Source organism: Syngnathus leptorhynchus, chromosome 21 (genome assembly GCF_054491065.1).
Source record: "Syngnathus leptorhynchus isolate UIUO chromosome 21, UIUO_Slep, whole genome shotgun sequence".
Classification (NCBI taxonomy): domain Eukaryota; kingdom Metazoa; phylum Chordata; class Actinopteri; order Syngnathiformes; family Syngnathidae; genus Syngnathus; species Syngnathus leptorhynchus.
Window position 1 is genome coordinate 1,983,104 of NC_141215.1, and position 24,720 is coordinate 2,007,823.

At 43.7% G+C, this 24,720-nt stretch overlaps 1 protein-coding gene across 2 annotated transcripts in view; it reads right to left on the minus strand.

Annotated features, from left to right (window-relative positions):
- Positions 1-24,720, minus strand: part of tspan11 (tetraspanin 11) — a 42,950-nt gene that overhangs the window by 12,160 nt on the left and 6,070 nt on the right. Inside the window, exon 8 of one of the 2 annotated variants that reach the window (XM_085902116.1) lies at positions 19,978-24,714. The exons of the other annotated variant lie outside the window; for it this stretch is intronic. Coding sequence (XP_085758242.1) covers positions 24,655-24,714 — 60 coding nt within the window. The 3' untranslated portion in view covers positions 19,978-24,654. Of the gene's footprint in view, positions 1-19,977; positions 24,715-24,720 lie in introns of those variants that run through there. 2 annotated transcript variants of the gene reach the window in all.

A 24,720-nucleotide genomic window follows, 5' to 3' on the forward strand; every position in this document is an offset into this window, starting at 1 on the left:
TGAGACTGAAAACGTTAGCCAAGGGTTGTAGAAAGTTGTTGTTTTAGGTGTGTTTTCGCATGACGGTAAAAAAAAAGGCTTTATTAAAGTGTCGATCGACAGAAGGTGCGAGTCGTGTTCATGTTGACACGTCGAGCAGGTGTCCGCAAAACTTTCAATCTGAGCAGTATTTCATGGAAAATCCCACTCAGGTCCTGTTTGTCATTCGTCCTTGAGCACAGGCCAGAGACGATGACTTTAAAGGTTTTGAACACGAACGATTCGATGGAGCAAAGGCATGACTCCACGCAACCTTGGTTGACATTCATTCCGAAACATCCGCAGTCCCGCCCCCCCCCCCCCCCCCCCCCCCGAGGGCCCGGTCTGACCCTCACACTTCATCTGCATCCACTAATCAATAAGTGGGCATGTTGGAGCACGGAATCCCTCCATCCCCGCCCGTCAATACTGACATGCTACCGAAGCTGAGCATCCATCAGGGCCTGCTGACATGTTTTGTAGCCAAACAGAACAATCCATCAGGGGTTGACCGCTATAAACCCGACCACCTCGTATGAATCGATACGTTTTTAAACACGGACGGCGACCTCCATTCAAGGACCTCGGGAAAAAGAACACCATAACCGATTGGCTCTAACCCAAGGAGTACAGCCCTGAAAAACCCTTCCAGCGTTTTGCAGAGACATTCTCCCCGCTGTCGAACCTCCCAAACACATAAAAAAAAAACGGCTTACACACATACACACACACACACACACACACACACACACACACACACACACACACACACCGAGCTCATTACATCCACCCCGCTGCCTGATGGCTGCTTGACAACTTAGCACCTTCCACTTACTTTCACACTTTCCAAACTTCTTAAGTGGCCGGCCTCTGAGTACAGCGAAGAATAGACGAGAGGGAAACTAATCGCCGATTCGCCGTATTTTATCAGTCTCGACCCCTCGCAGTAAAATGTACGCTTAATAGCGCTGTTAAACCTTTTGGGTTGGCCCCCAGATGTGAATAGTGGTGCCGTTGTGACTCAAGTCTCCATCCATCATACAGGTAGGTATGTGTCCCTCAAGGGGACTTGAGCACTCAGTGGCCGTGGCAATAAAGTGGATCTATCAGTCAAATGACTGTCTGTGTGGCCTTACTGAAGCTTTGTGCACTCTGTAAACTTCCCGCTGGCCCTTCTCGCTGTGCAAAGCACCAATGCTTAACACATGGATTTAGGAACAGCGGGAGGCGAATCCTCAACTTGGCGGAACACAACAGAGGTGAAGCGCTTGCGCCTGACAAATGGCCTGGGCCGAAATATTGCAGACGACGATAATTTTCAAGAAGATTGCCATTCGTATTGGGCGTAGCGTGGTCATAAATAACATCTGGGGGTGATGCGCATTGAACTGCTCCCTGAAAGGTTAAAGACAAGCATGTGGCTGGGGGGGGGGGGGTCATCAGTTCATTCCTGGCAGTGGGTGGGAAAAGTGAAAAGCTCTTATTTGTTGTTGGATCCAAAAAGTGAAATTGAGAAATTTTGGACTCCTCATTTTATGTATAAGTAACACCTTTGATAATTCCGCTGCAAAATAGAACTACAGTTCTGTCCAAAAAAGTAACAACTTCGTCAAACAAACAGAAATAGAACTACAGTTCTGCCAAAAAAGTACCAAAATGTAACAATCAATTCAATTAAATATGGAAACCTGTTTTCAATTCCAGTTCATACAACACCTTGTCATGACATTAAGATGTGTCAAAAGGATGCCATAAATTAGACTATCTCGCCTCCCTAGACCTGAGACTGCATTTCCCACACCATTCAAGTGTTGACAAATGTCTGCATTACCTTGGCCATACAAGTCACGGCCGCCTTGGCTGCAAGCCGGAGGTAAAGAGTAAATCATAGGATACGTCCTGCACCTGAGTTCGGGTTTAACGACGCGTCGGGTCGCCTGCGTGTTCGAACAACGCGGGGGCAAAGAGTGCATTTGTTCTTGGACTTGTGTCCCACCTGGTTGGAAGCTTGTGATTTATGCATTTCTGGTACCGGTAGCAATTGTTTCCTTTGAAAGGTTCTTTTACTCATCAGAATAACATTTGTATTGTTTCGACTTAACTCATTCACTGCCAGCCCAGTTTAACTAGATCTTTGACGTCTATATGTGTCAATGGCAGTGAATGACTTAACACACCAAGGCCATTGCAAGGCCACCTTTGAGGCCAATTGAAGCTCACAGAGATGGTTCGGTAAAATTCAATTATCCGTATGTGTATCAAGGGGTGCATTGCTGTTGGGGCTTCGCGGAAAAAAAGTTACTGGAAGACGATAAAGCTGCGGTAAGCTATTATCTGGTTGCTCTCCTGGGCAACCACAGTCCAAGAGCAGCAACCTGATGCAATTTCCCAAAGTGGTCGAATTCAAAGCTCACAATGTTTTTTGAAGGACGTTGGATAATCAACTATAATTTCCTTGGAGCATTTTTTTTTTTTTTAGGGGTGAGGAGAGCATTAGAAAAAAACCTTGACAAAATCAATCTTGATATTCATCACCTGTCATTAGATGACCCAGGAGGTGCTTTTATGAAGGTCTGCTGGGGCCTTGGGGGTATTTCTCTGCTTTAAGTATCCAAAATAAAAACTCCTTAAAATATCACCGGGTTCCCCTGAGGGTGGGTGAACCAGTGACCCGTGGCCCCAAAGGTCAGGTAGCTAATTAGCCAGCATGGAATGCTACGTAACGAAAAAGCAAGGGGGAGGGGCAAAGATCTGACAATACCCTGAATTGGAATTATAAACACTCACAGGTGATTATGATATGTGCTCATACAGTCCCTCCATCAATATCAAAAGTTCATCCTCAGCAGGCTAGTTCACAACATCTCCAGATGGAAGCTATGAGCCAAACTCGAATGCCACGAAATGGTCCGTGTCGAAGCAGCAGTTCATCGGCTCTTCAAGGGCATAATGACAGACAATGACCATGCATTACACTTTCAGGGGGGTGTGTGGGGGGGGGGGGGGGCATGGCCTCACATTAAGTCCAATGGGATCTTTCATCTTCTAAGTTCCTGCTTGCGGATCAGGAGAGAGTTCTAAGTCTCTGTCAAAGCACTCTCAAGTACAGGAATCAATTCCAGGCCACTGTGACAAAGAATCCCGTATGATTGATGATAATTACATTTTGTGAAATGTCAGCTCAGATTTTTTATTTTTTTTGGTACTCCCTGTCAAGGCAACAAAAAATAGTTAAGAGTGGGGCGGGCCGGGTAACGCTGAATGCATAATGTATTCCGCTCGAAAATCACTTAATACGCTTATTTATGCTAATGACATGTTGCAATTCATCGGGATAATCAGCACTAGTGGTCGAGGGAGCAGATTTTGGACGGAATAAAAAGACTATTGTACATGTGTGTGGGTGAACATATAAGGAGAGCCATTTGAAACTGAAACCAGATGTGTTCACGTTGTGAGTGCCCAACGTGTGGACACAAACGCTTCCAAGATATATTTTTGTACAGTTAATCGAATAACGCTGCACAGGAAACGGGCAGTTTGGAAAAAAAAAAAAGAATCCACTCCGAAAAAAAACACTGTTGAGACTCAAAAAAAAAAACAGGCCACACTTGAGAGGTGAACGTGTCAAGACGTGACATCCTGAATACACGACGGCGTCACAAAAAGACGCGGCTCAAATCTCAAGGATGGCCTGCAGCTTTACATTGTTTGTCGTGCTCGACCTGACAATGTAACGTAACCATATGAGAGCCTCTGTTGAGGGTCGTAATAGAAGTCCTCTGGCTTTCCTCAGAACAACGTTTAGCCAGGAGACTCATTTCGCCGGCGCTCCAGAAATGTCCCCTTCACTTTGCGGCACGAACATTTCCAGCAGCGCCAAATAAAATCGTTCCAGGTGCACCGATGAAAAGGATAGGACGTTTTTGCTAACCCTGGGGGCCAAGAGCTCTTAAAACAGAGAGTCCAGCCAGGCTTTGTAATCCTGGCACGTGTAGCACTACTCTGATTGTCGAGCGGCCATTTGCACAATAACCAAATCGGTATGAGTCTGCTTAGCATAATAACACTTGAGATCGTAATGTGCGGACCATTAGCAATTGTCCTAAGCCAGCTGAATAATATTGTCTCTTCTTTTTATGCTAATATTTTTTTCCAGGTCAGAGAGAGAGAGGAACTTTCTGTCCGAGGTTCATCAGCGGCAATAGGCTGAAACCTGAACCGGGATGGGGGGGGGGGGGGGGGGGAACCTTCATGTATGGAAAGGTTTGGGTGAGCGGTAAACTCCTGATGAGAAACACCTGGTTGTCTGAGGGGCAACATCAGGCAGACGAATCAAAGCCAGAATCAATGATTGGGAATGAGGCGCTGCAAATCAAGAGTCGGCCATCGGGCTCAGAACGGGCAGAAAAATAGCTTGGTGATGGAATAAAAGTTTGGGCAACCAACCAAATCTTAAATAATACAATCAGTCTTTGTGTTTTCTGATTGAGCCTGTAAGTGACCATTCCAAAGTTGAAATCGGATAAACCTTCAGATCCTACCTCGTTGCTTTAATTTCCTCCTTCTAGCAAAGTGGCATCCCATCAAAAAAAAAAAAAAACCTCCGTGAAGGGAAATGAAACACGCAGTTAGGATTTGTTTAAGCTGGCACCACATGAAGCTTGCCCTTCTTCGATGCATGCGAACTGCATATTTCTACAGCTCCGAGACGAGATGTCAAATTTTCCCTAAACTTAAATCCAACCCTGTTCTTATATGACGCTACTAAAAAGTTCTGATGACCTGAGACCAGTTGTCATAGGACAAAGTGGCAGAAAAGTTTTCCAAGTGTAAGGCACAAAGTTAAAATTAGAGACAGTTTCTGGGTATCACTATTGCTCATGCTTGAAAGATTTTCCGTAGAAAATGTCAAAGCAACAATGGGTCTTCCTACAAATTCTCTTCGAGCAACTCGGGCAAATTGCGAAGGTCACACGGAATCTCTGCATCGCTCACAAAAACTCCCTACTGTGCTCCCAGATGAGGTTGTGTACACAATGGAGCCGGCCGACAGAATATTTGACAGGAAAACAGCATGGCAGCGCTTTGGGCAGCCAGTAGAGATTTTACAAAGAAAACAAGAGCGGTATTATTTAAACCAGGGGAGCCATTTTTTTTTTTTTTTTGCCCTGTACGGTTTGGTTGGCCAGTTTCGGCTTTCATTTTATAGCAACGACTACTGTCCACAATAACATGACCGCTTTCATTGGACGTGAATTAAAGTAGTGACCACACCCTATTTGAAAGGACCACCCTAAAGAGAAAGCTATGCGGAAAACAAAAAACGAGTCTGAAGAATACCAAAAATGCTTGTAGCGATGTTTAAGGCACACTTGGAAGTCCGATCAACATGTAAACAAACCGGTGCTCACAAAAACAAAATGGCGTCCAACCACAGGGTTATTCTTTAATGAAGACATTACTTCCATACCTACTGAAGCCCTTTAGCCCTGCAAATAAAATGGCATTGAAATCAAAATGGACCTCATCCATCTCTGTCTCAGGGGTTCTTATTAATAAATACAGGCTGGGCACAAGCCGAGAGAATCCGAGAGGAAAGCGCATATGCTTGCCAGAGATAAACTTTGGGAGGAATCCTGTGATGCGTGACTCTTTGTTGCTTTTGCAGGGGCGGGTGTTTGGTGGAACGCGTTGGGTTCGAAATGACAATCGTTCTGCTGGCTCAGCAGCTTTTTTTTTTAGTTTGCTTCATTTGGCTGCCTTGATTGCATCGGCCTTCTGTCTCGCCCTAGCGATCGATTCCCGAGCCCGAGCGTTTTTCCGTTTGCCTCGCTTCTCTCTCAATACCAGCCGCCGAAGTTTCCTCAATACTGCCACCTGAATTTGCGGCGAGGTCAGCGGGTTTGTGAGCAGACAGTTTATCTTTACCACAAGATGCATGGAGGGGGGGGCCGAGGTTGACATTATGGCTTATACGTTCTGCTGCGAGAGTAAAACAGAGCTGCCCGAAGGTCAGGAAGGGGTGTTTAATCATTCTTGAGTCCAATTAATGCTTCTTTGAATCCACTGAGGGAATACTTTAAAAAGGTTACAGGGGTTAGAGGTAAAGTGCACGAATGCTCCGATCATCTAATCCCAGGTGAAACTTTAGATCGTAAAATACATATATTACTACTGAATGACCGCCGATTGCCCCTTCGAGCGCCGAACGTGCCTTGATCCAACTCTGAAATTGATAGCTTGAAAATCCAGACAAAAGTACAGATGACACGTCTTTGCTTTACAAGCACGTCTTTGATAACGATCCATCCGACACTACAATGAAGACACGTCAAGGTGGTAATATATATCGTTGACAACATCGTGGATCATCTGGTTTGGAGTCTGAGGTAGTTTTCTTGACTCACCTCTCTGTCATTCACGTTCATATTACAAGGTTTCACATTGGACAAAAACATGCAACCTGATGCAGAGTTTGCCAAATCCGGCAGACGCAAAAATTGGCTAGGAATGTGGATTTGATGAGGAAGAAGAAAGCACAAATGGCTCCAAGCAATATAGAATGAATTCATTTGTACAAGTGGCAAGCCACATTAATGAAAATCAATAGTCCAATTCGCTTAGATACCCCAAGTCCTCCACGTTGATCCCCTAATTTCCTTGAGGTGCATCTCCGATAATTCAATCAAGAAGCTCACTCCGACAGCGGCTCTGTATGGAGATTATCATTTTTAGAGTCAAGCCAATGAGGTCAACCTTCCGTAACGTTTATGGCTATTTAACCTTCACACTTCCGTGGCTTTAATTCTAAGGCCATTTTGTTGGATAATCCCGTCTTCTGTGTTAGGACTTGATCGATACAGACCCTTGAGACGTGCGGGTCAAATCAATACGATTACAGGGGCTTTTGAAAGAAAAAAAAATGTTAAGACTTGCCAAAACGAAGGGGGTAGTCAATTGTGCTGACCGGGCATGCATGAGAAGGTGACAATTGCTTTCAAGGTTGAAGAAATTTTTGATGTAAACTATTAACAATAGGCAATTCATTCGAGATTTACTGTATATTTGCTTACGATATATTCAATGTCCCCTGGTTACTATTGTTACTATTTCAGTACTAGAGCTGTCAAAATTAATCGATTAACTGTCAAGTATTTGATGATCAAATTAATCGCCAACTATTTTGAGAATTGAGTAATCGTTCAGAGATATTTTTTTATCATAGAATGGTCCAAAATTAATCACTAAACAATTCCATATAAACAACAATAAATGGGGAAAATATCTTTCATAATATCTTTAACACACTTGTGCAAAATAAAATCTTATCAGATTATTCGATTAACTGAATAATGGAATAATCCGTAGAATATTCAATTCTAAAAATATTTGACAGTCCTAAACAAGTACTTTGGAGTTTATATTCCAGATGATCCAGTTCAGGCAATATTGATGCGTGTCGACATACTACGTCTGTGCCCAACGAAGGAAATACCGCAAACAATTTGAACCCAAAATCGACCCCTGTCTGTTCTTACTACAGGTACCTGCCAGAGTCCATAAATCCACTTTTATCATGTGCTAGAACGTCATGAATCTCAATAAGTACATGAAAGGGGGGCCTCTGCTGACATTGAGCCAAAAAGTCATTCAGGATTGCATGGACACAAGACAGCGTCCAGATGAAGCTTTTGCTGACTCTCTGTTTTGCATTTGATCTGTTCTCCGATACAAGACTGAGGTAAGCGCGAGCTCATAGCCACTAACAGCTGGTATGTACTCATTTCCATTTTCCGGATCATCGTTCTCTCTTGAACAAACAGACAAGCGGTGGTTCATGTGGATTTCCGCGCTGGGGGGTGATGTTGAGGCAAATGGCGAACCAAAGGGGAGGGTGCATTTTTATGAGCGGCGAAACAAACAGACCAACTGAAAGACAAGGCATACCTGATCAAACAAGCTGACAACACACATCTGGAGCAGATGTGCCTGAAACTAGCTGCCTTGCTCTCCCACAACGAACTGGGAAAGCAAATTTGATATCGCTGCAGTCACACTTCATCAAAATAAATACGTATCAATAATACGAGCGACTGAGAAAATGAAATGGGGCTCCACGGAGTTAACTGCATTTTACATCTCCAAAGACTCTTAATAGCCAGCGATGTTTTTGGCCCTTATTCCGACCCCTTGTCTTCTCGTTTGCTTTTGTTTTTATGAACTGACCCTTTAATCCTGTTCTAATCAAGCGGGTACACACCAGCGGGTTCAAGGCGCAGCACGAACACAGCCGAGATCTAGGTAAAGGTCTTGAACCCGCCAGGATCAGACTGAGTCCATTTCCCTAAGGACGTGCAGATGACACGTGTGAGGGTGGATAAGCACCAACCATCTGTGACTCCAGACGTCTTTCTGGGCAATACATTTGGAAGCTGACACACCGCATCGGATATTACTTTCATATTGTAATAATAAACCGGCTTGTATCTCGGAAAAAAAAAGGGATGATAGAGTGTTCTGGAGGGTGCCGCCCTTCCTGAAATTTAATATCAGGTGGCTGGGGTATGTGTTTGGTTATGGAAATTATTAGGGCAACGCCTTGTGGTTGAGGAAGAGTGGATTTTATGACGAGGGTTAGTGACACACTAGATTTTTGTTATTATGTGTTGTATATGTTGCACAAAGACACATGAGCCAGCCAACCAGAGTTGAGGTGACATAATTGTGTGTGATCTTTAAATGAGTGTGGCAGGCTGCCCTTTCTGCATCTGTTCCCTATAGTGCCTCATTAGTGGAATTCCTGCGGGAACTGACGGACAGGTCAGGAAGAGGGTCCCAGACTTCTGACGTCTGTACATCTGACAGGGCCCATAATACTCAGATGGGGAAACAACACAAAGAGAGGGGGGGGGGGGGGTGCTAATCCCAGGGCCCTGACCTCGCGGCCCATGATCCGATGAGGTGAGACCGAGGAGGCCTGTTGATCTTTGCGGTTACTGTGGCGAGGTTTGGGAAGAACCATGAAAGGGCTGGGTACGAGCTCGTGAGAGTGATACGAGCACATTACAAAGATGTTGGTGAAGCTTGTAGCGTTTAAAACTTCATTTGAATTGAATAGCACCCACAAGAAATAAAGGAGTGGAGACTTTGTAGACCACAGAGTGGTTTTTGCTGGATGAACTAAATCCTTTGAGTACCACAAACAAAATTCCATGTCTTGCTCATTTGCAATTCCGTCTTGCTCATGTTTCAGAAAGCTTGTGATGGCCGATCTTCTTCAACTTGTCTCCAACGTTTGTTTCATCAATGTTTACTGTCAGATGTTCAGTGACGCATGATCCATCATCGGCTCACCACATCTCGACAGTACTCATGCAATCAGCATGACACGCAGATAAATATCGGTAAACACTTTGCGACACCGCCCAGCTGCTTTTCATTTTTCCGCTGTCTATGCCGGTCACGCGAGTGTCCAGGAAAGCAAACGCGATACCTTGAGAATCCCGGTGGGTTTACACCACTCCTGGTCCTGAATCAAACACTGTGTGACTAAAATCCTGCCAGAAGGCGTCAAAAGAGATTCATGACTATTTCACCTAGCCCGCCACCTTAAATTAACCTTAACGTTCTTCAACTTTACGAGCAGACAGCCCATCAATGCAAATGAACAACTTTCACTATCAATTATGTTCAAACAACTTGGCGGGCGGACCCCAACTGAAGAACGGGGGTTTCTGTGAGTATTCTGGCATCGAAGTTCCAAATGGGAACACAAAGTTAAAGGGATAACGCCAAATAAATCCGAACCAGTATCACACTGTGTGAGAACAAACTCCCTAAGCTATTGTATCAAGTGGTCGGAATGTGACCGGACAAAATCCATCAGAATAGGATTAGTAAACTTTCCTACACAACACAGCATATGAGTCACTTTAACCAAACTGTCCATTCGCCAGGGAATATGATCATTTCTCTCCATAAACTAAATTGAATACTATTATTTGAGCAACTGCTACAAAACATAATGAAGCACTGCATGCAGTACATCATGTTGAATTCAGAGAATGTGACGCTAATAGCGGTGTTTGCCCCGGGCCATCGCCGTCAAAAACACACTGCTTTCATTGTAGCCGAGACGGGACGCCATTGAGTCCTTTGACTTGTGGGTTATGAAATTTGGTGCCCTTTCTAGATGTCTTCCCAAACTGGCAGAAAGTACTGGCAGATAGTGCAAAGCCATACTTGGATGTAATTCAACGTGACGCCTTATTTGAAAGACTTCAAAAGCAAAATTGTGCTTCGTTCTCCTAATCCCACCAGGCTACAAATAGTCATATAAACATGTCACATTTTTCAACATTAACAGATTTGACAGGCCACAGTGCAACCAGTAGCATAAGGCGGGCAGATGCCACGGTGCATTCCAGATGAAAATTTAGTCATCCTATTATACAATGTAATCCTTCCTCCATTTTTAGTCCCAGATTCCCTGGACCTTTATCATAATTTCAAGTAAAATTGCATCCAGATGTGGCCTGAGCCCATCTTAAGGTCAGTCAGTGTTGGGGCTGGAGTCCAGGGAGGCACCACGTGATTCTTGGCACACGCCTAGTCACGCTGAATAAACTTGACCCGGCGGTGACCCGGACTAGTCAGCCTTCAGTCAGCCGCTGTTGCTGCGAGCCTATTGGATCTCGACCATCGATGTCGACCAACTGGAGGGTACTTCCTTTGGGGTTGCATTCAAGAACTATACGCCACGTCTGGAACCGACCTCCTCTGTAATGGCTTCTTGCGGCTAACCTTGTTCGTTCCGCTCAAGTGGACCGACCGCATCGTGAAAACACGCTGCAGACTTGAACGTACGAGTGGTGACGTCCTTTTTGTTCCGTCAAGTGTAAAACAAAACAGATGAGGTACGATGTTGACATTGAACAGCCAAATAAGGACGTCACGATATTAGGTCACGGAATCACACTGGTTATTAAATATAAAAGATAAGTAACCGAGGGTGTAGGAAAGATTCACTTGGGAATCGTGAACTTGACACATGGGGAGCAATATAAACTGTTTGCGCTTCACTGCGATTCAAAAGAGTGTTTACATTCCCCGTGGCTCATCCCTGACTGTGAGTGGTTAAACACATCAGGGCTGTGAAATCAACAACTGCACCCCCCTGGCGTCTTCATTGCAGATTTCGGCACCGACAAGAGTATCTGGATGCATGTCAGGGGCTTTTAAATTGAAAACCACACGGATCTGGAAGGCTTAGTCCTAACCCTTAACTAATCAGACTGGAGACTCTGGAATACAGCATGCGGTTTTCACACAGGTAGTGGAGCAGAAAGGAACCCTCCCCATAGAGGTCTTTGGACTTGGAGTGGTATCAGGATATCTGCCAGAAAGTATTCCGGTCGCTGCGATTGACATGTTTCCCGTTGCAATCTGCGGTGGAAATGAAACCTTCACGCTCAGTGAGAGTTCATCCCAAGCAGCTTGTAAATGTTTTCACTATGATGAGAGCCGTAAAACAAGAAAGGCCGGACTTTTTAAGACCACCTATGATCTCACACAAAAAAAAAAAAAACACATAGTATGTAATCGTGCAAGTGAAGCTCATAAAGGCAACATATAGAAGAGTGGCATGTGCCTAAGACTGTTTTTGCAAAAGTAATTATTGTCAAGAAGATAAGGAAGTAAGTCCACTAACTAATCAGCCTTAACCACTAATTGGCCTTACACATGAAGTCGTGCAAGATTCTAAGAACTTACAAATCCCTTAGTGTCCTAACGCCAAACCCAAGCTAGAGCTAACGTGTAGTTACCGCCGGACGTCATTGAAATTATCTGTCTACAAATTGCTTTGCGGCCTTCTGGTAATACAAGAACCCAAAATGGAGGAGTCCAGTTATACTGCCGAGTTGGTCCGGACCCAAGAAGGACGTCATCGTTATGCACATGATCTTGTCGCAATCCAAACTGTTGACATCAAGGAAAGACGCCGATGCTGCGAAACACCAGATACGCCGCCGTGGCTCTGCTTTCAGATTCCGTATGAATGCTTTGTGTTTTTGAAGCGTTGCCAGATGTCAACAAAGCAGCCGGATGCCAACAACTGTTTTGTCTTCCCAAGTCAATCAAACATTATAAACACAAGTTCTTTGCTTGATTCTTTTGGAACCAAAACAAAAACATAAAAATAATTAATCCCAGGATTAAATGCAGGCCTAAGAATTCCGGGTATGTTTCATTACAAGTTCTCATATAGCCAGCGTGATTAGACGAGAAAGGTTCACTTTGGCCCAACATAGCCCATGAATGAAACACCACCTGCTTCTCGGGATAATAATATTATTTTCTCGTGTTCCATTGGTAACATTTTAATGCTTTAATCTTAGCATGGAGGGTATGATTTCCATTCCATTAATTTTACTGGTGCCATTTTATCAGACCAACCAAATCTTCCAAATGATGTACATAACCGTTCAAAAGTTTGGGGTTACAGTATTATATCCATGAAAACTAACATAGTAATTGCACAAGAGTTTTTAAGGGTTTTCTAATCATCCATTAGCCTTCTAATTAGCAAACAAAATGGACTGAAGGGATGCTTACTGGAAATGGGCCTTTAAAAAATTGTCATTTACAACATTAACAATGTATCGAGTGTATTCCTGATTAGTTTATTGTTATCCTCATTGAAAAAAAGCAATTTTATTTTAAAAATAAGGACATTTTTAAGTGACCCCGAACCTTTGAACGGTAGTGTAAATTGTATTGAAACTAATGTTGTAGGCTTACTAATTTCTGATACAGAACAGGTCAGCAGGTGTCTGCTAGTCCCAAAAACAGACCAGCACTTTTAACCCCCCACCAAGGACAGTGACCTACAGTAAAAGTTCAGGCCTTTGCAACCCCTCAAGGCCCTGGAGGTCGTAGGAGAAGCGCACAGGTGGCAAAGCAATCAGATTCAAGCGATGAGCTGTTTTCTCTTCCACCAACAGGGTCATTAGCACTTTCAGAGCGAGTCTCAGCGGGGGTTCGGGACTCTCGGGGTTTTGATCTCGGTGAGAGTGTGTGAAGCCATGAAATGTGGGGGCAAACCCTAGACCATGGGGAAGGGCACAAATGGTAGAGCGATCACAAGGCTTAAAGAGGTCAGGTGGCTTTTTTATCTCTGTCGAAGGCGCCTGGCGAAAAAGCAAGCCACGCACAAAGGACAGGCGCTGTGTTGATTGACAGGTGCGAGAGGACGAGGTTAATGCTATTCCGCTTACGTCCACAGAGCCGAAAGAAAACGACAACAAAACAGAAATAACAAGGAGGGACTAAAGCCAACTCCTTGGAGTTTTTGCCAAGACGGGGGGATGAAAAATTGAACGCTAAGTGACGGATGCTTAACTGTCAGCTTTAATAGGCAGCGAGGCGCGAGCGTTGCCGCTGCCGCTTCAGTCCGAGGGAGAACGAGTCCAATGATCAACACAGGGGAGCCAATTAAAACCAAAACTTTGGCAGCCAACTATGATGCTTAGCCTCGCATCAGATCCATAAAAAGGTTGTTGGTTTGTTTTGTTTTTTTCTTTCTGCAAGAAACCTAGCCTTATCGATTCATGGTCCCCTGCTAAATCACAGAGCCTCCGCTTTAATTATTTCTCAGCTCCGGGAGAGTGCGGTTTTGTTGTGCTGAGAGGAGAAGGGGTGGGAGGGGGGGGGGGGTGGAGTGCTGAGATCGCTGGCTCTTGTGATATGACGGAGAGTCTAATGACAAGGTCAGCCAGGTGGAGGAGGCGAGGCCGCGCTCAATTGTGAAGACGGTGAAGGTTTCTTCACGCCATCGCCTGCCGGGATCAAAAATAGGGCTGCTTTTCCATCGATGCTTGAATTGGTTGTTTTTCCACTCTCTAATTGGAGACTCAGATGAACACTGATGTGAACTTCCTCATTCTATTCTTTGAAATGCTTTGAAAGAAGCTTGAAGTGTGTCGTGTTTGTTGTTTTTCCCTTTCCCAGGAGACAGCCGTGTGTTTTTTGAACCGAGAAAATCTGCCAGGTGACCAGATGCAAGTGACAAATCATGCTGGCAACAAAATGTGTTATAAATACATTGGTTATTTCTGGAGGACTGTATTTATACTGTTTGCTGATTAAATGTTATGCAACGAACCTTTAGTCACTCACGATAGCGCTGTGAAATATATCAACCTTTTTGGAAAACCTTGCCAACTAGTCTATTTATCAAAGATGCTGTATATTATTTTGATGTAAAACTGTCACTACTGAATATTTTTAGAATCGATTATCCTATCGATTATTCGAATAATCTGATAAAATCTATAAATTGTTTTACAAAGCCATTTTTTTAGAAATTATTATATATTCACAAAATATTATTGTTTATTTGCTATTATTTAGTGATTTAAGAAAGCAACTAAACAGCAATTCAGAAAACATGAGAGCGATTGATTTAAACTTAACCTTTTTGAAACTGATTCATTTACCGGTGATTGTTTTTCCAAAGTAAAAACAGATGTTTACAAATGTCTTCATAAAAATAAAAGCTAATCGGTCTCCTTTCATGAAGGCCTGCATTAATAAGAGAACATTAACCTCTCAGAAAAACTGGACAATTGTAAGTGATTACTCGATTTGATAATTGATTAGTTGTCGATTAATCGATTAATTTCTAAAACTAATAAATAGAACAAAACTAGCATTACAGTGACTTTGATGGCCTCCTACTGATCCCGCACAGCAACGTCCGGGGAGGTGGTCTGAAAATAGATCTTCCTGGCAACTCTTTCTCACTTTACAAACCATGATGGAGCTACTGAGTGACGGTCACAACAGTGTTGATGTTTGTTTTTCTCACATAAAAGCACAGTGAGCTATCATGGGGGGGGGGGGGGGGGGTTGAACCATTAAATGCCACAGCCGAGAGGTAGTTGGTTCCATTGTTACACTTTGTCAAGCAGCTGCTCCATCTATCAGCGCTACCCTTCCGACGGACTTCCACCGTATTGCTCTAACATCTGTCTAGCGTGCCAAACATCTTAAACAATGATAGATGGAGAGCCTGGATCATGTGGGCACCACACACATCTGGTTCATGATTCACACGTAAATGTCTACGCTCCGTGAAGCCGGTGAAAATATTCTGTCAATGAACCTCCACAAAAAAAAAGTGTGTCATAAAATGTCATTTTGCAGATATGCTCGAGTGAGATCACACTACCGTGAATTCAAAGAGTCCCACGTCTGTCGAGAAATATTTGACATCTTCCATTACATGCGAAGCCTAAACAAGGCTCGCAAACATTTCGCTGGAATCCTAAAGATGCTGAAATCAAAACGGGCCTTTCAACAGGTTGAAAGGACAAAAGAAAGAGTCATCCTTCCAGTTGTGGGGATTTCAGGCAGCCTTTCACCTCATTTGGGGCTTGACCCCCATTGCCCTTAAGCCCACAAATACTCGCGTCTACAGGTCATTTACTGTAGCGGTCCATGATGGCTGCGCACGGACCGATGGGCCGTCACGGTCTACTGAAGGGAGGCCCGTGTCATTCTTTAAACAAGAACCTGTTGTGCTGGTTCTCGACCATCACCCCACATGTTGAACAACCCTCCATACATTATCTCAGACCTTGTAACACCGATGCCTCCTTTTCATTCAGATTTATTCAAAGCCCCCGTGGCCACTGGAGTCAAGAGATTAAAATGGCTTGTCGTCAACAAGCGGCAGGCACACCACGGTCGCTGGCATCAGACAGCTTATGAAAAAAAGACCATAATTAAACTCAACTCAAGCTCTGGGTAATTAGTCAACAGTGGTCCTAATGACCCCATTCTTGAGGTGATTACAGCCCACATGGGGAAAGATAAAGATGGTAGCTTAGAAAAAGAACGGTTAAGACTGGAATAGAAAGATCAGGATGCCACAGTCTTGGCCGAAACTATTATCGACTATCGCCATCATTGTTACGGGATCTATCGGACACAGGTCAGTGCGTATCCTCTCTGTCTCAGCATCTTTGGGAACAAGATGGATGACGCTGCCAGAAGCATAGCGCTCGCTTCTTGTTCTCCGAGACCCAGAGGACACGCATGGATCGATGTTCCATGTCGATTCAGCAAAGAAGAATGAAGTCACATTCGAAAAGAATGCTTAAGAAATCAAAGCAGTCCATTTCTTTTTGGGAGTAGCTGAGAGTCCATCCAAACAAACAATAGCCAACAAAAGTACTTGAGTGGTGACGCAGCTAGTTTAAAGCCTCAGGAGTTTCATTTGGGTCAAAGAGAACCTGAAAGTTTCTTGCAGCCATTTACAGCCATGATGGGAGATTTGTGCTCCCCGTCTGACAGAACAACATCATTAGCATGCACTTGTCATTATTTATACACGCATACTGCCGGATCAGAGCGTGACATCTGCTTTGTGTTGAGTGAGTGAGAAAAGCCATTTGAGCCTGGGTGCGGAGCGCGACTGATTGATACTGCGCAAGGCCCGGCGTCCCGGCGGTCACATTAGCCGCCGTGCGCCGCCGCGATACAGTCGCACCTGTCGGTTGTGATGGAGGATCGCCTCGCCGTCGGAAGTGAATAAACAGACTCTGGGAGAAACTTCCAAGTCTCAAAATCAATCTCACCTTTCATTCTCATTGTTGGGTTAATAGCGTAGCAACAGAATTGGATGGCTTGCAAATATTTCCATGCTGCCACAGCATGATATCGTACTCAGAATGTTGGGCAGGGATTATTTCACTGGAATGGACCTGAGGCTAGATTTTATTGCTCTCCTCTCCCTCTCGGTTGAGTAATGTGATATGGGCTTGATTTGCAGATGCAATACAAATAAGATCACCGCATAAGTTGTGCTCCTCAGGCTATACAAGTATAGCGTAAATACCGGACATCTCCAGCAAAACCGCACTGACACGAGATTTCCTGTAACATGCTTTTTTTTGGCTAGTAGCGTGTCTCTCCTCAGAAACAATTAGCTTCAAATATGACACTGTGTTTGTTGAGAAATAATTGACATTTAATTAGCCACTCCCAAAGGGTTCCAAACTCATAGTTCAAACTCACTTAAATAGGAAATAAAATCGTTTTATTAGCACAATCAAAGTTATCTTTTCCTCAAGCAGTTGGATTAGCATTAGCAGTTGCAAAGGTCATGCAGGTCAAATAAAAGTTGCTGGAAAAATATATGGCGGAGGCTTGCTGAAGAAATTCAGCGTCAACTCTTTTGTATGACGACTTCATTCATCTGTTGCGGTCTTTTCGGCTAGAGCGGCGATGGAACTTGAGGTTGTTAGCTAACGAAAACCGTACGGCGGCTTGGCCACACTGCCTCTGCAACAATTGATCGGCAGGCTGGCCGCAGAGGAGAATAGCTGTCCCGTCCGATCCATTCTCATTTGGCTCCGTTATTGATATCCAGCATTTCGAGCGCTAGTTACTGCGCGGTTGTGTTCGAAATCGGTGTCGATACGTGCATTCATTAACACTCAAGTTAATGAAGTTGGTTTACCAGGCGGCTGACTCCCCATCGATTTAAAAAAAATAATAATAATGATTCTGAGGTAGACTTCATATAATTGGCAAACTCTTGTCTAAAAACCACAAATGCGAAAACGTTTTACTTCAGTCTGCGCCTCATAAAAGTCACCCCGGAGCGTCTGGGCATGAATCCGTAAAGCTTCGGCTCTCCAAAACAAACGCGTCTTGTCGAAGCGCTCCTTGGGGAGAGAACGAGGAGAAGCTTGGCAGAGGAAACACAAGTACGGATGGCCAGAAAGAGGGGGGAAAAAAAGTGGGGAGGGATGGCTGTACATTTCATTTTGTGAGGAAAGGGTCAACGACGACGGGGGTCTCCAGTGGGAAAAATATCAGCGGCATTATGGAGTGTGGCTCAGCCTGCCATCGCTATTAACGGGAGGAAGAGCCTTGTCAGCGCGAACAAAAAGGAAAAAGCCAGAATAACGACAAGATGGACAGCGAGCGAGAGAAAAGAGCCGAGCGACGCATTGAAATATTTGTCTTGGATTTATAGTCCACTGCGACGATTTTTATGTGAACACACACACACACACACACACACACACACACACACACACACACACACACACACACACACACACACACACACACACGTCACCGCTTTAGTTGGAACGTGCTGACTTTTTGTGTGAGGTCTCAATGGCTTTGTTTGAATAAGCAACCGCATCTTGGGATCAAGTTTATCGATCGGCTTTGTTTTCTTTTTGGAGTATCCGTCGGCATGTGTGCTTGAAAAGTTTCCACCTCATTTTTCCCAACATTGTGTTGGTGTCTAACTATGAGCAGGTGACAGTGCAGAAATTAATTAACGCGATGCTGATAAAGCAAATTGTAAGAAGCGAGAGAGGTGGAAGACAAAGAATACGCAAGAAAGCAGAAAATGTGCCCCGAGATAAATCGATGAATGACTTTGGGAAGAACAATGGGAGGAAACACACAATAGGAGGTAAATTAGATGAAAAACGCAGGCTCGGGTTCCGCTAAGGCCACAATGGAGTTTGAGGTTATTGTGACAGTGTGACAAAGTTCAGTGCGACTTTTGAGAAGCCGATCAATTTCATGACCCCGACCCTGAACTCCCGCTATGACTCAGTCCTTCCGTCTAAAACGGCCGTGAACAGCTGCGGGCGGGTATTTGACGGTGCCTGGCGGGATACCCAGCGGGGCGGCGACCGTTCGCAGGGGATGATTGACAGATGACAAAAGGAGGGGGGGGGGCGCAATTTTCCACAAGCCGGATGAGTGACAAGTTGGGAGTCAGATCATTGTCCTGGAAATTACATATAATTAATTTGGAAAGAAAACACTTTTTTAACCCATGTATTTTTGCTCTATTCATTTTCATGAAGCCACAAATAAAGAAGAGTTACACTACTACTGTGACCCTACAGTATTTTTTCTTGCAGAGGATAAAGAATATATCCTTGAGAGTATTGTCATAGTCAAATGTGTTGATGTACTGAGTATCCTTTGCTTGAAGCATTATAACCCAGCGCCAATTGATGCTAATTGCTAGCCTGTCTACGGTGTTTTGCATTGTTTGTTAGCATTTAGCTAAGCGGCTCTTATAAAGTCCCAAGTTAAAGTCCCATTATTTGTTTTAAATATATAAATGTGTCCTTTTATTTCTGTACGGTTACACCCTTATATAACTGTCGACTCAGGGAATTATGAGCGGTTCAAACTACTGTATTTTTTGGAAAGGGGGGGGTTGCTCACCTGGGATGCTCTCAACTTTTTGGAGGGAGAATAACGCAAGTGGCCTCCTCATCTAAAAGCCATTCGTGCCTCATTTCCTCCTCCTCTTCCTCTGGTTGCTTGTAAAATCTCACACATGTTCTCATTCTTATCTCCCCGTTCTTTCTTCTCTCTCCGCTTCCTGGCAGCAGGTAACTAGCAGGGGGGAAAAAATAGCTCCGGACTATTGAGGGAGGCACATTTAGTGACGCAGGCGAGCCATGTGCTTTGAATTAAAAGCTTTTGCACCGGAGGAATTATCCAAACGCTATGGGTTTGCATAATGAGACTGATACAAATTAGCACGGCGGTTTGTGAATCACACAAATGTTCATTCTGATGCGAGGCCGCCATCAATCATCCAATTGTGTGTCTACGCCTCACACCTCCGCCTGTTTCTCCCTCTGTCATCGCACAACAGCAGTTGGCCAAAGACGGAACGTGGACCATCTCGCTCGCCAAATGGAGGCGTGGATGAGTGAGACACACACACACACTCTGGAATCCTCCACGGTCTCCATGGTGATTGTTTTAGTGCTTCATCGAATGAACTTGCCCCCCCCCCCCCTCGCATCTGCTTCGGCGTTGAGTCACGAGACGACAATCATCATCGGCTAAGCGACAATGGAGAGCCAAATAGCGTCACAATACGAGGAAACACCTTTACGCAGTTCAAACAAACGTGCGGTTATTTGCGGGAAGCTGCCTGAAAATGTTGACGAGCGCCACGCACAATTAAAGGCCGGCTGAGAAGAGACTCCTCATCAAACATTTGGACAATCAACGCCATCTAGTGGCTTGTAGAGAATTGCGCGGCTGCTATTCATTTTGGATCGGATAATTCCGCAGAATTCCAGATACAAATATGACCATGCTGGTGTTTGAACCCCGGAGACAAACTCAGACTGACCCAGAATTGGAGCTCGGGAGCTTTTTGGTGGAGTCTGATTGCAGTCATTTCCGGTATATTTTTAAGTACCTTGAGCTTAGAAATGAGGGAGCGAGGGGGAAAAAAGAAAATCACAGCCAATCCAGGGGAGGAGGCAGCCCTCTAATAACATTTGGGTTCAAAATAATCTCAATTGGGTCAAAATGGGAGTAACAACTTTTTGGGTCATTCATTTAACCCCCAAAATAAAAAGAAATGGGTGGTTTTGCACAAACAACCCCAAATGTGTTATTAATTTAAGCAAACTTTTGGGGTTAAATTAATAACTCAAAAAATTGGAACTAGCACACCTTTTTGGGTTAATTGTGGAACCCCAAATGAACGAATAACCCACAAACAAAAATTGGGTACTTTTGCACACATAAAACAGACCCAAATTTTTGTATGGAAAAACAAAAGCAAGTTTGTCTTCTTTTGGAGAGGAGGGGGAGGGGGGGGGATTTTAATTAGGTTAATTTTGACCAAACTCTTTTGATAGAAAATTCTGAGAAAGTTGCCACAAATTGACCTTCGTAGCAGCTGTCTCTTTTCACCCAATTTTTTTTTTTTTTTGATTCACTTAATTTTAGAATGAGCTATCTCCAACATGGCCGACTTTCTTGGCTAGGAAGATGCTCAGGAAATAGCAAACTGGCGCAAGTTGTCCTGCCTCAACTTTTACGACTTTTCACACATTGGTCAAAGCAACTGCCACAGAATCTTTTTACAGTTCGGCCCGCACTGATGGGAGAAAACATTTTGTATCTTGTATATATATATATCGTCAAATACGTTTAACAACAAAGAGGCCAAAGCCCCCCAAAACAACATTAATATTTTATTCCATGATTTACTCCTGCACTTTCCTAAAAAGAATTATAATATAATAATAATAATATACATACTTTTTCTTCTTACGGTGCTCAGTGACAAGCCATAAAAGAGACGTCAAGCACGCGAGGGGACATTCCCCCTACGAACGAGTGACAGGCCCAGATCCTTTCCAGTCATGTAGCGAACGTCCTGTTATTTTCTTTTCGGTTCACATGAGAGTATATTTCACAACATTCAAACGCAACTCTAAAAGGGTTTTACAATCGGCAATTTTCATCGCCCGGAATCTGACCCGGTCGACGACGACGAGGCGCATATGGCGCGCAGAAGTCAACTGAGACATTCAAACTCATGTTTACTGGATGAATCTCGAATTGTCCGTACGCACTTTGAGCGATCGCCAGTGTGGAAAAGAGGCTCCAGATGTAAAGAGCGTGAAAAAGTCCCCACAGCTGCACACCTTACGGTCTGCCACGCATCCGCGCCCAACGCTCCGCTGCGTGCATGCACACACAACCCCCGCGATATATAATACTATGTTTATATTCAAGACAAAGCTCCATTAAAGCTTCATAAATTCTTAGATATGCTTTGATAACACCCTGACGGTGCTGTAAAAGTGTCAATTCAAAAGATTTCCTTTCTATATGCGAAAAGCCGCCACATGAGGACGACCGCCATCGGGACGTTCCAAAGCTTTCACTTGAGGGAAGGAATGCTGGAATCTTGAATAAGGACAGATGTTGACACTGAAGAAAGTCAAAAATCAAGTGTCAAATCAATATTTTGCAAATAAGGTCACTTCAAACACGCTGCTGGGTCCATCTAGCCAACATTGAAATTTTCTTTCAGTTTCAACTTCAGTATACAACAAAAAATTACATGAAACTTTACAACCAGCTTCAGCCCACTAAAATCCAATCTTTATCTCAATCGGCCAGGTCAAAATAATTCACCCAAATGTAACCCAATTTACAGAAAATGCACAGGGTCTTTTTGGTGTGTTCCATCGAGCTTGCTATTTCTTAGCCTGCAGGCAAAAACACTCAAAGTCAAGTGTTTACTTGCCTTTTTTTTTTTTTACGGTTGTGACCAAACCCTTCCTGTCGAGGTCATTTTCCGTTGCTATCAATCTCAGGTAGGGGAGCAGACAAGGGTTGTAGTCAGTCTTGAAATTTTGAATTTTTTATGATCCAATCGATTCATCGAATAAATCATTTATTTTGCATCGTAACAAAAATATCCATTCAAGAATATCATATGAGAGGGACTTTGTACTCACCAAATAATAATTACTCTTGAGAGACCAAGAGAGTTTGCCAATTCATCTTGACAGCTCTAGGAGCAGAACTACTTCTCTTCATGCCAAGCTGTCCCTGCTTTTCTGCTGATTCCCCTTTGTGGCGCCGACATTTTTTTTAGCCGTTTTAACAAATGAATCCAGCGTGTAAGAATTGTCAGTCTTCCATCTACAAACCCTTAACCCTGCCATATCCGCGTAAATTACACAAGTCACGACGTTCAAAGCTCGGCGCTCTTGCCGTGACATTCGGCGTCTCGGCCCCCGCATGAAAGGCCAACCCAACGTCCATTACTTATGTGGAAATACCGTCGGACAAAATCTGGTCTCATGAAAGTGGACTCGTTGAGAAGCAGAGATGGCGTATTGCGACTCTATGGAATGGCTCTCAGGCGACCCTCACTCCACTACTCCACTAATGAGACGTTCTTTCGTTATGACACTAAAGGAATCCTGACTTTTTCTGCCCGTAATGAGCACTTTTTGGAAGGAGAGGCTTCTTAGGATACCGTGGTGGCATATGCAGGTAGAATTTCAATCAGAGACAGAAATGCGTCAGTTATGCAATTCTCAGGTGGTTTAATGACTGGGGCATGATTTCATTAAAACCCGGCAAAAATTAAGAATTATATGACGACTATTAAATATCACTTCTTAGACAACGTAAAAAGTAGAAACATTTTTTTTTTTTTTTTTCACCAAGCCGTCAAATTGTCAATCAATGTAGCGTAGTGATAAAAGCACTGCTAGTGTATGAAGGCTTCCGCTGGTGGTATGTGAAAGAATTACTACTAAAAGTCCAACTTTTTTTTTTTTAATTCTTTTTTTTTTATCGAGTACCAAACAACTGTTAGGTACAGTTTAACTATATTTAACTTTAAAGTAGGTTTGTAATCATTTACAAATGCTTAATTGATTTAGGGTAAATTTATGTATAACTTTCCAAAAAAAAACAACATTTAAATCAGTGACACTTTTACATCACTGTTCATTGTAATTTACATCGGATTCCTTGGAATATTTTTGAAATTTTTTATTTGATTATTTACTTTCACACTTGATGTTTGAGGTCAATTTCCTGTAATATGGACGATAATATGGATATGAATTTCAGGTGTCTGTGGACAAACCACGGGGGGGGGGCTTTAGAACATTAACTTTTTTACTTTCTGTCTTGCTGACACATGACAAATAACAGACAGTCTAACGGCTTACTCACTTCAAAATCCCCGTGAAGTGTTTACATCACGTTGTGCGGCTTCATGCACGGCTAATCAACTATGGCCAAACAAACCTTGGACCCGACCCCCCACATGCAGATGTGCACGTCCCAAAAGTGTTTCCCACACGCGTCCAAACGCTTAAGTCGCCGGGTTATTGGACACAAGGCTGCGACGTAGAAACTTCGGCGCTACGAGAAAGGAACGAAAGAATAACAGACGTGACACATGGTAACAATGACACACTAACAATAGGCTGAGAGGTAATACATACAGTACAGCATTTCATTTAGCCACGACCCCAAGAACCACATCAGCACTTTTTGGGGGGGAACTAAATGTGGTTTGAACGAGGCACCGTGGCAAAGTTTAGAGAAATTACAGAGGAGCCCTTAGCTGGGAATATAATTACATGACAATAAAACTGAGGGAATGCTCAGACTTGACAATGTTGACAATGTAACAGGCGACACAAAATTCAAGGGTAGAAGAGCAGTACTGGTTTTCTAAATGTGAGCTTTGCCTCCCCCTGGTGGCTCAAATAACACAAACTGAAATTGTGTCGTTTTTAATATTTGTAGGAGGGAACAGGGAATATTTGGAGCACCATTTATGGTTCATTAAAAATATTTGAAGTAGTTGCTCTTCAAAAAAAAAATCTAATACTTGTTTTGAATACAAAAGTGTTCCTAACATTGTGGCAGGTGACCATAAAATATTTCAAGGTATTATTAAGGCTGCTCTGGTTTCTTTCCGTATACTCTACACCGATAACATTCAAAGCAAACCCTTTGGTTATGTTATCAGGCACAACATTAAACAACATACACAGTGTCTGTTCCATTTTGGGGGTTTCAGACACATTCATAATTCACGAGCACAAACGCTGGCAGACAACATTGCGTCAATACAAGTCCTCTCGTAATAAAGCTTAAAGGCAAGACATGCTCCACGAGGCCTCCGTCGTTCAGCACACGGAAAACGGCAATGAGGAGCAGACAAGAAACCAAAAAAAGGAGGAGGAGCCAGAATGTGGTACAAAGAGGACGCGGAGCACATCAGTAAGGCTCCATCTTGATCCTCCTGTACAAGCAGCAGGTGAGCACCATCCCACAGATCTGAAA